This window comes from Rattus rattus, chromosome 12, assembly GCF_011064425.1.
Source record: "Rattus rattus isolate New Zealand chromosome 12, Rrattus_CSIRO_v1, whole genome shotgun sequence".
NCBI classification, from domain to species: Eukaryota; Metazoa; Chordata; class Mammalia; order Rodentia; family Muridae; genus Rattus; species Rattus rattus.
In genome coordinates this window covers 71682895-71696977 of record NC_046165.1, presented here as the reverse complement: position 1 = coordinate 71696977, position 14083 = coordinate 71682895, and the positions used below count along the sequence as shown (strand labels likewise).

Here is a 14083-nt window from a genome sequence, read left to right as displayed (position 1 = left end):
TGGTTGTCACACTTTCTGTGCCAAAAGCATGGTGAACTGTTTCTAAGACCTGCCAAGACCTGCAGAGACTTTCTGCCAGAAATATAGCAAGCACTGGCCCCACAGAGTGACACAGTACAAGGGCAAGGATTCTTTGTATGCCCAGAGAAAGTGGTGTTATAACAGGATATGGAGTGTCTATGGTGGACAGACTAAGCCTACTCTCCACAAAAAGGGTAAAACTGCAAAGATCGCTGAGACTTGAGTGTGTAGAGCCCAACTGCAGGCCAAAGGGGGTGAATGCCAACAGTAGGAGATGTAAGCATCTGAACCAGGAGACCAGAGAAAAGGGTCACGTGATAATCCAGTTCTAAGCCGATTTTGTGATGATAAAATAACTTCTTAACTTACTTATTAATAAGATTTTACAATAAAATCATAAGCCTTCCCTTCCCCTATGCTCCCCCAAGAGCACTTAATGCTCCCGCAGAGGACCCAGGTTTGGTTCCTAGCACCCACATGGTAGCTCACAACAGTCTGAAACTCCAGATCCAGAGCATGTGATGACCCTCTTTGGCCACCATGAGCACAGCACTGCCTGCATAAAGTTGGCGCACGAACAGACCATACATGCAAGCAAAAAACCTATACACACAACAATTAAAACAACAACAACAACAACAAAATCAGGTGCGAAAGAATAGAGGCAATTCAGCCTGTTACATCCTATGATTCAACAGGCCCAAAGAGCAACCTGGCTGAGGAAACAGCATGAAAAAGGAGTTTAAGAAAGTAAATAAATCAAACAGAATCTAGGGATTTTAGAATACGATGGAGAAGAAACCTGTCATGGTGCCAGGAGTGGTGCTTTAATCCCAGCACTTTGAGGGGAGGACTTATGAGAGTTTAAGGCCAGTGGCATGCTTAACAGAAAACAGAGAGAAATGGAGGTAACTATGAAAATAACTGCCTACTCTCAGAGAAAATTCAGAAAAAGAAAAGAGAGTCATAATCAAATCTCAGCAAACAGCAGGAAGCAGCACAGAAGACCTGATACTACAGCTTACCACTCTCACTGCAATGGACTCTTCTTTTGGGGGAAGGGTCACAGCTACCCATTACCTCAAGCATAGCAGCTGGCAAACAAATGCATTGGATTATTATTTCTTTTGAAAACAGCTGCAATTCTGGCACCTTGTGTAACTCTTCAAGACAAAAAGCAGAGAAGGGAGTTGAGGTCTGTTCACAGGAAGATTTAATAAAATAACTCTCAAATTATTAGTAGAAATGCCTGAATCCAGTGTCCCTTACTCCTCAAAAATAGTCAAAAATCTAGGGAGGAACTTTGTTTAACCTCCAGTAGGCAGAATAAATTGATTTAGTGATTAAAAACAACCACAACAATGAACGGGCTGGAAATCTCTAAATATGTATCCCATAAATAGAAAACCCACAGGACGACCCTATAACCCACTTTCATAATCTATCACTACCACCTAGGATTTCCCAAAGCAGAAACAAGACAGGCACTGAAAACCTATTTTGATGTTGAAAATAGAAAAGGTAGGACTGGACTAGACTCAAATGTCTCAAGAATGATGAAAAGCAGACTGGTGATGGCTCAGGAGATAAAGGTGCTTGCTGTACAACGTGAGTTTGATCTCCAGAGCCCAGATAAAGGTACCCAACTTGAAGACAAATGACTGTGGACAAAGATGTCTTCTGACCTCTATCCGTGAGCACTGGCACTTATACCCACTCAGGCATCACTGACATCGTAGTTGGTATCCTGATGACTTATAGCACACGTGCATAAACTGTATGCAAATATTTCATCATTTAAAGACTTATATACCACGCTTGATCTGGGAGGGCTTCCTACAACAAACCCCCAAGAACCCAATACTGAAGGAGGATGGAGGCTTAATATGTCAGGCATTTCTACTCAAAAGATGATATGCTGTGCTTGATGTGGGACATAAGTTAGGAAAATTATAATTAAAAACCACGTTATTGAAACAAGTCTTTAAATAGCTTGATGAACTCTGGAACTAGAGAATACACCAATAGTGTATTTTTTAAGGGGCTAGAAAGATGCTCAGTGGTTAAGGTCACTGGCTGCCCTTCCAGAAGACTAGGATTCATGTGGACCCAAACATCAACTAATAACCTTCTGAAACTTCAGTTCTAGGGTGTCTGACGCCCTCTTCTGGCCTTCTCGGGCAACGCATGCAAGGTATACATACATGAATGCAAACTACCCATAAGCATAAAAAAAAAAAAGCTTTAAAAAACAGTGCATTATTTCAGGGTTGATTGTGGAAACGAGAGCTTTTGATTATCAACATTACATATATCATAATATCCCTAGATTGCAGATATACCTTACTGGTAAAGCACTAGGTGGTAGGACCAATTCTCAGGACCAAAAACTTATTTTGGATCAAATATAATTTTGTGATAGAGACCATTAAGTCGCACTGAGTGCTCTTCCAGAGGTCCCGAGTTCAAATCCCAACAAGCACATGGTGGGTGGCTCACAACCAACCATCTGTAATGAGATCTGATGCCCTCTTCTGGTGTGTCCGAAGACAGCTACAGTGTACTTATGTATAATAAATAAGTAAATCTTCAAAAAAGTTAGCTAATAAAGTGAAAAAAAAAAAAAGCCAGCGTTTATCTAGTATGGCTTTTAGTAAAATGTGGCAGAGAACATATTATTTCCAGCATGCAATGCATCCTGCTTAAAAGATACACAGGCTTTTTTTTTCTGATGAGGCAGGTAAACAACCGACTTCAGTAGAGGTTCAATTTTATTTACTAAGCCACGAGCTGATTGATACAGTCTCACTATGAAGCACAGGCTGGCATGAAACTAGTCATTTTCCTGCCTCAGCCTCAGAAATCATGGGATTATAGGCAGGAGCCAAGAATGGAGAGGATCAATCGGTAAGATAGGTTACAACGCTGAAACCAGAGTTGGTATTTTTTTCAGAACGTTTTCGGGTTTCTTTTTTAGCAGTTATATTTTCCCTCGCTCACAAGGTCCAGAGCCCAGACCTATGATAGACTGTTCAGACAGTATCACAGTATGAAATTAATCAATCATTTGAGAAGTTAACTAGCAAAAAAGTAAGTTTTAAATTATGAGCGATTATAAAACAGGGAAACTGTCCAATCTTTGGAGAAGCCCTGGAACTTCCACAACGATTTCCTCAACACGTGCCCCCGGTATGGTGCGGACATGGGAAACAAGGTCTGAGGCGTCCTATCAATTTAATTCTTATGAGAGCCCGCAGGTTTCCAGCGCTGGGTCTATTACCCACGCAGGGCCTAACGTGAAGCAGCGGAGCGCGGGAGCAGCATTTCTCAACTCCAGCAGAGGCCCGCAAGCGGAGAGCGCCAAGAGCTCCCGGCACAGCTTTCGCGCCCCTTTCCCGCAAACGGTAATTCTGGCGGGACCTGGGCGGGCCGGTGTGGCGGCGGGACAGGCTAGGCGCGTGCGGACCCCGCAGGCGCAGCGCGGCGAGCGGGACTCCCGCTGCCGGAGCAGGCGGGAGCGCGGTGGAGCCGGAGATTTCTGGCTGAGGGGAAAAGGGCGCCGGGAAGCAGGCTATTATGGGATGTGGGGCTCCCGGGGGCGCCGGGCTCCTTACCCGCCAGTTACTGTACAGTCTCTTAACTCGCCGGTAGTACGCGTCTTTGTCCAGAGTCACAGCCATAGCCCTGGACGCCGCTTTCCGTCGGGCTCCGAGAATCACGCGAGGTCCCAGCTCCGCCACCCGCGCTCGGCCCGGAATCCCGCACTCTCTGTGACCCGGAAGTACCGACCGCTCGGTATCCCCTTCCGCTTCCGGGTCCCTATAGCGTCTAAGATTTTAAAAAGCAAAAAAACCCAAACAAACAAACAAAAAAACCACCACCCAGCTCGCTCTGTAGGGTAGTAGGGGAAAGGCAACAGAGAAGGACGCAAAAGTGGAGAAATCAGCAGAATACTGTTGCAGAGCTGGTTCGCGGGATCTGGAACCTCTCTGCGCCGCCAGAGGCTACCGTCACGTGACCCGCCCACTTTTCGAGCTCGGGGCGCTCTAAGCCGCGGGCAGAGGTGGGAGGGAAGCAGAAAGAGCGGGACCCGCGAGCAACCAAGCGCTGAGGAGTGAGTCCTCTGCCTCAGGGCAGGGCCTTGAACGCCAAGGGGAAGGCACTTTTAACCAAACACTGCATCCCAGGAGAACGGAGCCCACCTTTGCAAATAAGCTGCGGGGAAGGCAGAAGCAAAGTAGGAAGATAAATGTTCAGGTTTCCTTTAAGAGATGAGCTGGTAGGGTGGAAGGAAACAAATAGCTTGGAGTGGCTCCTAAACTTCGTAGTTCTTTCCAGCCCCCTGGGGACCCAAGTCATGAAGGCACCTTTTTTTGTCAGCGGGTACTTTGCTGTATTTCATAAAAAGCAACATTGTCCTCTGGTTTTCCCCAAGAGAATGGTTATCTTGGTTAATTGAGAAAAATGGTCCTTGAAATTCATCCTCGTCTAAGAATGTGGAGCACAACTCAAAATATTTCACCTCTTTATCTTGTATCATTTCCCTGGCTTAAGCAAACCGGACAATCCACGGTTGATTATATATGCCTTTAGAGAGGTACAAGTGACTTTTCTATTCGTGGTAAGAGTATTGAACACAGAATGATGTTTACACTATTACCCAAAAAAATTAGTATTTATATTGTTTGAGGAAACAGAACATAGGAAGAATGGAAAAGGATTAACTTAAATTTATTAATGCCAAGGGGAAGGAAGGTAACAGTCCCTGACCCTCCAGCTGTATCCACAGTTTGGCCAGGAACAGGCTCTGCCAGAGGCTAGGGCCAGCGCTACATAGTCTGTGGTTAATGGAGGTGTCTGGGGAGGGGTGAGCACACCAGCTGCTCTAAGCTCCTTTGCTCCCCCAGAAACGAGGAAGTGGTCATTTATTATTTTTTAGGAGTTCCCCTGCCCACCCAATCCTCTCAAAACTGGGAGCAATCGGGTACGAGTTTTTTGTTTTTTTTTTTTTTCCTTTTTTTTTTTTTTTCTTTTTCACCTCCTGAAGTCTTGGGTTTCCCCATATTGTTCCCTGCCCCTCCCACATTTCCAAAGTCCAAGGGCCAGAGTAAGGGATTCCAGCAGCCACCCAGCATGGGTCTATATTAGGGCTTCAGTCGTCAGCATCATCACTGGAGTCTGAGTTGGCTGGCATCATAGGGTCATCAATGAGTGAGAAGTCCCTTTCTGAGCTATCATAGCCCTGAGATAAATCATCATCATCTTCATCCTCCTCTTCATCATCGTCCTCATGCTGCAGTGTTGGTAACCGCAAGGCAGTACCAGAGGTGGTAGTAGCTGGTGAAGAAGGGTAGCCAGTGGTTCTCAAGCCTGGATGGTGATGGTGGTGATGGTGGGGGTGGGGGTGGTGGTGGTGATGATGAAGCATGGTGCTGGAGTCTACATGAGGGGGTGCTGCTGCACCACCCATCACAAACGGCATGAAAGGCAGAGATGCAGAAGTAGCACTGCTGTGACCCAGAGACGACACAGACTGTAGGTTACTACTGCTGTGTTGAAAGGTGTTATGCAGAGATAGGGACCCAGTGCTTCCACCCTGCATCAGGGCCATCATCTTAGAAAGGTCTGGTCTTGTCCTGCGGACCCGTTTCTTGCTGTTTTCTGCTGCAATAGGCCCTGGCAAAACCCGGTTGAACGCAGTTTCAGCATAGTGACCCTGTGAGGTAGAAACAAAAGAAGACAGTAAAAAGATGGAGGTTTGGGAGGGAGAAACGGGGAAAAAAGGACCTGACCCAGAAACTACATGTGTCCTAGCTTGGAAATGACTGCCCAATAATCAGATTTGGCTTTGACTGGTGTTAATGGAGGTATCATTGATGCTGAAATCAATAATTTGATATTGATAGCCATGCGAACTGTAAGGTTTTTTCCCCTGCTTCATATGACATACTTTTCTGCAACTTTTTCACAAATGTCTTTTCCTTTGCTAGTAAGACAGTGAATGAATCAGTACATGAGTGTAGGCTGAGAGCAGGTTGTTGGCATGATCTTATGTGACATGCAGCACAACTACATAAGACATTTACATTTATCTTTATTATTACTTAGGAGCAGGGTGGGTTTAGGATATCCAAGAAGATTATGGGAAACTTCTTACCAAATTTAATACAAATTTTCCTCATCGATTAAAAACATTATCTTTTGGGTGTGGTGGCTCATGCTTCAGGCCTTTAGAGGGCAAGGCAGTGTAACTGCCAAGAGTTCAAAGATAACTCGGGATACAGCTTTTTCTTTTTTTCCCTTCCTTTTTCTTTTTGTTTTGTTTTGTTTTCTTCAAAATAGAGTAGACCAGGTGAACCTCAAAGTCACAGAGAACCTGCCAATGCCCGCCTGAGTGCTGGGATTAAAGGTGTATGCCCCACTGCCTACCACTACAGTTGTTTCTAAGCCAGATTGAGACATTGAGTGAGATTCTATCTCAAAAACAAACAAAAGAGGGACAAAGAGCACCCGCAAACCTCTACAACAAAATAAATCATATATATAGTTGCTGAATTTTAAATGTTTTCCCCCTATTTTTATTACTTTTAACAAGACTGGAAACTACTATGTTAGGACCTTTGCCTTGTGGCCCAAGTGTCATACAGGATGAACTAAATACTAAGCACAAACAATCGGTATATATATTGTTGGATATAACAAGACTTAAAATCCAAACCTAGGGGTTGGGGATTTAGCTCAGTGGTAGAGCGCTTGCCTAGCAAAGCATAAAGCCCTGAGTTCGGGTCCCCAGTTCAAAAAAAAAAAAAAAAAAGGAAAAAAAGAAAATCCAAAGCTAACACCTGACATGGAACAAGCAAACATTCTTGAAAAAGCACACATTTAACACTTATGGCATATACTTTCAAAACATGAGCACAATAATGCCTAGATGCCTGCAGGCCTCAGTAATAATACAGCCCTAGAATCCCTGTCAACATTACACTAGCTAAGAGCTGTAGAACTAAGAATTGTATCTGGCCAAGGAGGTATATATCTACAGTCCCAGTTATTGAGCAAACAGGGAGGAGGGTCACTGTAGCCTCTAAGTTTGGAGCTAGCCTGGACAACACAGTAATATCTTTTTTTTTCCTTTTTTAAAAAATGGAAGGGGGGCTCAACAGTTAAGAGCACTGGCTACTTTTCCAGAGAACTGGGGTTGAATTCCCAGTAGCCTTATGGGAGGCTCACAACTGGGTTAACTCTATCTCCAAGACTTCTGATACATTCATACAGATACACATACAGGCAAACAGCCAATGGATATAAAACAAAAAAGTAAAAAGTTTAAAAAGGTAGTCTTACACTTATATTTCTGTGGTGTGCTACAATCTTGTATATATATTTATTATATACATTTATGATATATATGGCCATGGGAGTTTACCAGAAACACATATGGAGGTCAGAGGACAGACAACTGTGGAGTTGGTTCTCTTTCTCCATCGTTATCTGTACTCTGAGGATTGAACAGACTGTCAGACTTAGGTTATCAGCAAGCACTTTACCATCAGCCCGATGTGTTAACATGTTAAACTAAACATACACGATAAAAGTTAATTCCTTTACATTTTAAAATGACTATAATATATATCAATAACCACTATATAGTATATATAACATGATAGTATATAACTATATCATAAACTGTACCCATCATGTATAGCATATATACCACATATCACATACATACACATATATAACAACAAACTATATAGACTAAGGTAAGTGATAAAGAGGAATTCTCAGAGTTATATTTTGGTAGAAAACAGAAATGATACACACTTATTAATCTACAAAATGGTCTATATATAAGCTTAGTATGAAATAGTCATTGACTAAAATTGGTATTAACTTGAAAAATAGGTTTTTAGGGCCGGAGAGATGATGGTTCAGTAGTTAAGAGCACTGGCTGCTCTTCCAGAGACCCAGTTCCAGATAATCTGACACCCTCTTCTGACCTTTAAGATCATCAGGCATGTACTTGGTGCAGACACACATAAAGACAAACACTCATATACTTAAGGTAAAAATAAAATTAAGTAAAATGTGGTTTCTGGTAATTTTTCCATTAAACTTAAGATTATTTAATTGATGATGTAACTCAATAATAAAGTATTTTACCTAGTAAGCCTAAGGTACTGGGTTCGATCTTTAGTATTTACTCTCAAACACCCACTTAAAAAAATTCCATAATTATGTAGACGAGAAGGCTAAGTCCTGATGCTTCTAATGCAAAAATAGTACTTCAGGTGAAAACACCACCAGCAGCATTCTGGGGAGCTGAAACCCAAAGCATGCAGGGGAAAAGGGTAACAGGCCGAGCACCGTCGAATCTCTAAGAATATGGAGACAGCAGAGTAAAATGTGCGATTGCCTCACCTTTTTCCCATTTCTAGAGTTGGCTGGCTGGACTGGTTCCATTCCCAAACAGTTCAATTCTGTCTTATTATTTTTTTTACATCTCTGCCACTTCTGTTTTCTACGTTCCTCCATATACTGTAATAGAAAAGAAGAGAAATGGAAATGTCGGGACTGATTCCTGATACCACTGCCTTCTGTTTTGACAATAAACCTGTCTTCTATAAATCTAGATTAGTCCAGAGGGGAAAACTGCTATGAAAGGGTTCTATTACTCCAAACTGGGTGATCTCTGGAACAGTTTGACAGTAAGACTTTCTAAGCACTTAGTTTAAGAAGTACCTGGATATTTAGTGTTTTAAATCTGAGACTTTACAGGAAGTAAGACTGGGTGTTATTTTGCAGATGCAGAAACAGTGGTATAAAATATGGCGTGCTTTTTTGATCTCATGCACCAAGAGACTTTAAATCTGGCTGGATGGAACTGCCACTCACCGCTAGAAATCGGGGATCAACAGCAAACTCTGGATGACCCTGTAACCACATGTCCAGCTCCGCCCGGCGAGGGGCCTCATCACCCACCAGCAAAGTACCATCCACCTTATTGATGACAGGGATCCGGGTCTCCAGGTCCACATCAAGGTGATTAGGCTCTTCCATGCACTCCACCTCCAGCTGCAAACCCAGAATCCACCCCCATGAGCACATACACTTCTTTGGAATGGGGAAGGAGGGAAGCAGGGCCAATGGTAGTCATGAGGAAACTTAATCTTTTGGTCCCTCAATCCCAACTGCCTTCAATTACTGATAATAAAAAGACCTTATCTAGTCACAAGGTAATTTAATCATGAGGTAACTGGTTCCCTACCACTTACCTCTACTAGCTTTTTCCTGTTCCCCTTCTTCTTATGAAACAGTGGATGTCCATCTCCCATTACACCATTAGCCATCAATCTATGCTTCTGGAATGTTAACTTCAATCCTTCTTCCTATGAAGACAAGCACCCATCCAAGACATCACATGAAACATTCTTTTAATAAGTAAAGATTAGACTTGGAGAACTTTGGCTGTTTGACTGAAGAACAGAAATCAGATATAGAATGAAACCTGTTCCTTAGAAAGATTCCTTCCTTTTAACGAACAGCCTCCATACAGGATTTTTTGTTCCCATTGTAAAATTTTATTTTTGAGATTATAAACATAATACCAATATTTCTCCCTTCCCTTTCCTCCTTCCAAACTCTCTGATATATTTTTCCTTGTTCAAAGTCATGGTCTCCTTTTTCATTAATTGTTGTTACGAGCATGTATGTTGTTTAGATGTTTTTCAGGGCTAATCATTTATTGTTGGGTAAGTAGTCAATGTGCAGCTCCCTGGGAAGAACTAAAATCTCTTCAATTCCTCAGCAGCCTTTCCTTGTTTACAGTTCTTTGGTCTAAGGTTGAGGCCTTGTGGGCCTTCCCTGCTGCCCTCCTTGTTTGCTAGTCCTGTTGGTGAAGCTTTATGGTATAGGCTCGCTTGCTCGTGCGCTCTCTCTCTTGCTCTCTCTCTCTTGTTCTCTTGTTGTGTGTGTGTGTGTGTGTGTGTGTGTGTGTGTGTGTGTGTGTGTGTGCATGCATGCGTGTACTTATGTGTGTGCATGTCAGTGGTTCTCAGCCTTCCTATAAGTTTAAGTTATGGTGACACCCAACCATAAAATTATTTGTGTTGCTACTTCATAAATGTTATTTTGCTAGTGTTATGAATCATAATGTAAATATCGTTGTTTTCCAATGGTCTTAGGCAACCCTTGTAAAATGGTCGTTTTTCCCCAAAAAATGATTCTAATTGAACAACCTATGATTTTATTTAATTTTTAGGAATTCGTCCTTCCTTTACTCCAGAGATTTTTTTCCTAAATGGATTGTTATGTGCTCTGATTTTTAAAATTAGCTAACAAAATGTGTATAAAGTTTTATTATTTTTTTTCCCTAAGACAGAGTTTCCTGGTGTAGCCTTGGCTGTCCTAGAAATCTCTTTGTAGACCAGACTGGCCTCAAACTCAGGTGCCCCTGCTTCTCCCTCCCAGGTGCTGGGATTAAACCCTTTTTCTTTTCTTTTTTAGAGAGAGGGTCGCACTATCTAGGATGGCACTCAATAAGTGCTAGCCTTGCATTCACAGTGACCCACCTGTTTTGGCCTTCCAAGTGCTAGCATGCTATTAATGAAACTAGTTAACAAGTCCCACCTCCTCCCTGACTTCTTGGTGCCTAAATGCTGAGCTTACATCTTTGATCTGAACTGTAAACTCTTTCTCGTCCATGCCTCGCCGAAGTTTAGTAAATTGGGCTGCTGCTGTGGTGACCGCAGATGCTTCTTCCTCTACCATGGAAGCTGCACTGCTGCTTCGTGGTGTGGGGACCGGAGAGTCCCCATATTCTCCTGGGGTCAAAGAGGGACTGTCTAATAAATGGTTTCCTGGCCCCAAAATTCCTCCTGTTGTCATTTCCTGGCTCCGGCGATTAGAAGGCCATTTCCCTGAGAGTACAGCCTGGCAGACGAGGTCAATGCGGTTTATCAGAACACGATCCTGAGTGGCAAAAAAGGATATAAGACTTTTAGAGTCTGAATCTTTTTAGAATCTTCAGCTGCATAATCATGCTGTTATTACTATACCAGGTGCAATGAGAAGACTGAAAGGATGTAATTAATAAATACTATCACATCCATACATAAACTATAGAGTTTCTTAAAAACATAGGTAATTCTAAACAAAGGAGAAACAAAAGCATCAACACTATCCCTCATTCCCCTTAGCACTGCTTTGTTCTGCACTCTGTATATGTAAATGAGACTGGTACCTTGGGCCATTCAGAGGCTCTTTGTCTTTCCTGCAGCAGCAGCAACTCAGGGGTCATTTGTTCTCCATCTTCATTTGGGAATCCATCTTGGGACATAGTAAGGGACAGAAGGCTCTCTTCATCATAGAGCTTTGGGTGGGACCGGTCAGCAGCTAGAGATCACACAGCATGTGTGAGCAAAGATAACAGAACAATGTTAACTTGGAAAGGTATTATGTGAAGTAGGCCCAACCAATAATAGAGGTGCTCTGACATTTTATCAAATGTAAAGTGAAGTCTCTCTGAAGAGGCGGTACTTAACAGAAAGAAGGGAAGGAGCAGAGCAGGAGTGGGGAGGGCCCACAACCTGTTACATGCACTCACTTAACTTCTCTTCCTTCTCATCTTCACTCTCATCACTGCTGGAGCTGGAGCTGGAGGAGGATGAAGACGAAGAGGACGATGGTGACAACTTGCTCAAGTCCAGCTCAGAGTCTGAATCATCGTCATCCTCCAGTTTGACTGGCGGAACACTCCGGGACAGAGGGGCTGTATCTGAAGAGGCTACACGCATTTCATAGTCTTGTGGGGTGAGTCGGCTCCTAGCCACCACCTCATCCTCTAGTTTTAAAGTCAGACTCTCCAGACTGGGGACCTGAACAGCATTCTCCTCAGGTGACTTTTCAACAGGAACATCTGGGCGCAGGGGTGATGGTGAAGCAGTACGTGAGGTACACTGCTGGTGCAGCAGTGGAGTGGAGCATCGTGACAGGGATGCAGCTGATGCTCCTGCCTGATGGTTCTGCATATAATTCATACGGGCAGCCAGAAAAGAGAAGTCTGGGTCCTGCATGATGTTGCAGTCTGTTTGGCTCACCCCATGGCGGGCTGCTCCTCGGAGGAGCTCCCCATCGTGACGGACAGGTTCCCACCATTTGGGCAATTCAAGACCTGGAGGCTGACACAATGCCAGCCGATCTTCTAAAAGGGGGTGGCATAAAACTTGTTCCCGTAAGCGTCGAAGCAACTCGATTCGGTAGAGAGTCCGTGATGCTCTCTCTTCAGTGATGGGTTCAATAAACAGATTAGGATCTGGAGGTTCTGCAACCGACAGGTAAAGAAGAAAGTAACCAAAGGTTGATCTGTTAACTACACAGACCCATTTACCCTAGACTCTACAATCTCACCATCACCAGCAGCTGGGGGAAGGCGGCACACTTGTCTACACATGGCCACAAAACCATGGAAGTACTTGGTAAGGCTTTCATCTGTTTTTTTGTCCAGGCGAGCAAAAGTACGGAAGCGATCCCAGTGAAACTGCATGTTGTCAGGGTCGTACTCTACCCCGAAGGTAGACACTACTCGATAGAAATCAGTTTGCTCACGCCGTGTCCATCTGTGACAGGGAAGCAAAGCAACAGTGTCAGAAGAAACCTGGTTACTTTGCAGGACAGTTTATAACATGTGAGTTACTAGGTGAATAAGAAACGATACAGCAAACTCAATGAGGACAGCAGGCAACTCTCTTACACGGTGCATGCCGACCACCAGGTGTACAGCTGCCCTCTCATTATCACGCCTCTGTCCATCCCCTTCTTGCTCAGACACAGTGCCTACACCTATACTAAATCCTTTTCATAATGAATTCCAGCTCTGCTCTAGTAAAAAAATAAATTAAAAAAAGGGCTGGAGAGACGGCTTAGTGGTTAAGAACACTGTTGCTTTTGCAGACAACATGGGTTTGGTTCCTAGCACTTACATGATACGAAATAACTATTCATAACTCCAGTTCCAAGGGCCTGCCACTCCTGAACTTGTTGGGCAACAGACACACGTGTCAAAAATTTTTTTTCTGGGCATGATCATTCACATCTTTAAGCCCAGTACTTGGCAGGCAGATCTTAGTGAGTTCAAAGACAGCCTAGTCTATATGGTAAGTTCTAGGCAAGCTGGGACTACATTACCATCTCAAAAAACAAAAAACAAAAACAAAACAAAACAAAAAGACAAAAACCAAACAACAAAAAAACCCCCACAACAAGCCGGACACCGGGCTGGAGAAGGCTCAGCAGTTAAGATGGCCTGCTGCTCTGCGAAGTCCAGCATCCAGTGTCAGCCACATGGAGTGGCTCAGGCTCCAGAGCGTCTAATGCCATCTTCTGGCCCCCATGAGTAACTACAGACACACACTGGAAAAAGAAATAATAAAGAGATCCTAACAGATACCCACACAGGCACCTTCCTGCTGTTTTGGCTGTTGAACCTAAGCAAATAGCTTTTTCTCTGTTTCTATGTCAGTGGAGGATATCAGAGCCCAAGGCCTTCCTTTACAGGCTGTGCCTCTGAGCGAGAGTATCCCGAGCCCACAGCGAAGTTCTTCAGTACCAGGGAGAGATGAAGGCAGTAACATGTTCCATCTGTCAGCATTTCGAGGAAATCACTCCTCCTACACTTTCTCAGTACAGGAGCCATAGCTCATGACAAACTTAGAGGTCAGTCCAAACTTCTATGCCATACCGTTGTTGTTTTTCCCGCCTTGCAATTTCTTTGAGCTTAAAGGCCGCTTCACAACGTCGGCGTCTCCGGTCCCCACGCTCCGCAGCCTCTATCTTCATTTGTTCTCTCTTGTAGCTGCGTTGATAGGCGGTTACCAGGCGGCGGAGCCTAGCTGTGAGGGCAGAGCCTGGAGGCCAGAATAAATGCCCTGGCTGTTGAGTCACCGGGGCTGTGGAGAGAAAGCAGAAGGAAGAAGGAAGTATAGAAAGAAGAGTAGAGATAATACCCATGAATAGGTAAAGCTTTTTAGATATCCAGGATAGGACATACTTTATAGTCAATGAT

The 14083-nt window shown here is 43.7% G+C and overlaps 2 protein-coding genes across 6 annotated transcripts in view; both read right to left on the bottom strand.

The window, feature by feature from the left end:
• Positions 1-3850, bottom strand: part of Supt16h (SPT16 homolog, facilitates chromatin remodeling subunit) — a 36906-nt gene extending 33056 nt beyond the window's left edge. The window contains exon 1 of the mRNA XM_032917826.1: positions 3636-3850. Within this exon, the coding sequence (XP_032773717.1) occupies positions 3636-3701 (66 nt within the window). The 5' untranslated portion in view covers positions 3702-3850. The remainder of the gene's footprint in view (positions 1-3635) is intronic.
• Positions 3851-4735: 885 nt separating this feature from the next.
• Positions 4736-14083, bottom strand: part of Chd8 (chromodomain helicase DNA binding protein 8) — a 58622-nt gene continuing 49274 nt past the window's right edge. For 2 of the 5 annotated variants that reach the window (XM_032918292.1, XM_032918293.1), the window contains exons 30-38: positions 13760-13967; positions 12430-12638; positions 11627-12343; positions 11264-11415; positions 10690-10992; positions 9297-9410; positions 8917-9096; positions 8443-8559; positions 5097-5737 (exon numbers count right to left, since the gene is read on the bottom strand). In XM_032918292.1, the coding sequence (XP_032774183.1) occupies positions 5174-5737; positions 8443-8559; positions 8917-9096; positions 9297-9410; positions 10690-10992; positions 11264-11415; positions 11627-12343; positions 12430-12638; positions 13760-13967 (2564 nt within the window). In that variant the 3' untranslated portion in view covers positions 5097-5173. Of the gene's footprint in view, positions 5738-8442; positions 8560-8916; positions 9097-9296; positions 9411-10689; positions 10993-11263; positions 11416-11626; positions 12344-12429; positions 12639-13759; positions 13968-14083 lie in introns of all 5 variants that reach the window. The other 3 variants (XM_032918291.1, XM_032918294.1, XM_032918295.1) reach the window with 3 other exon arrangements.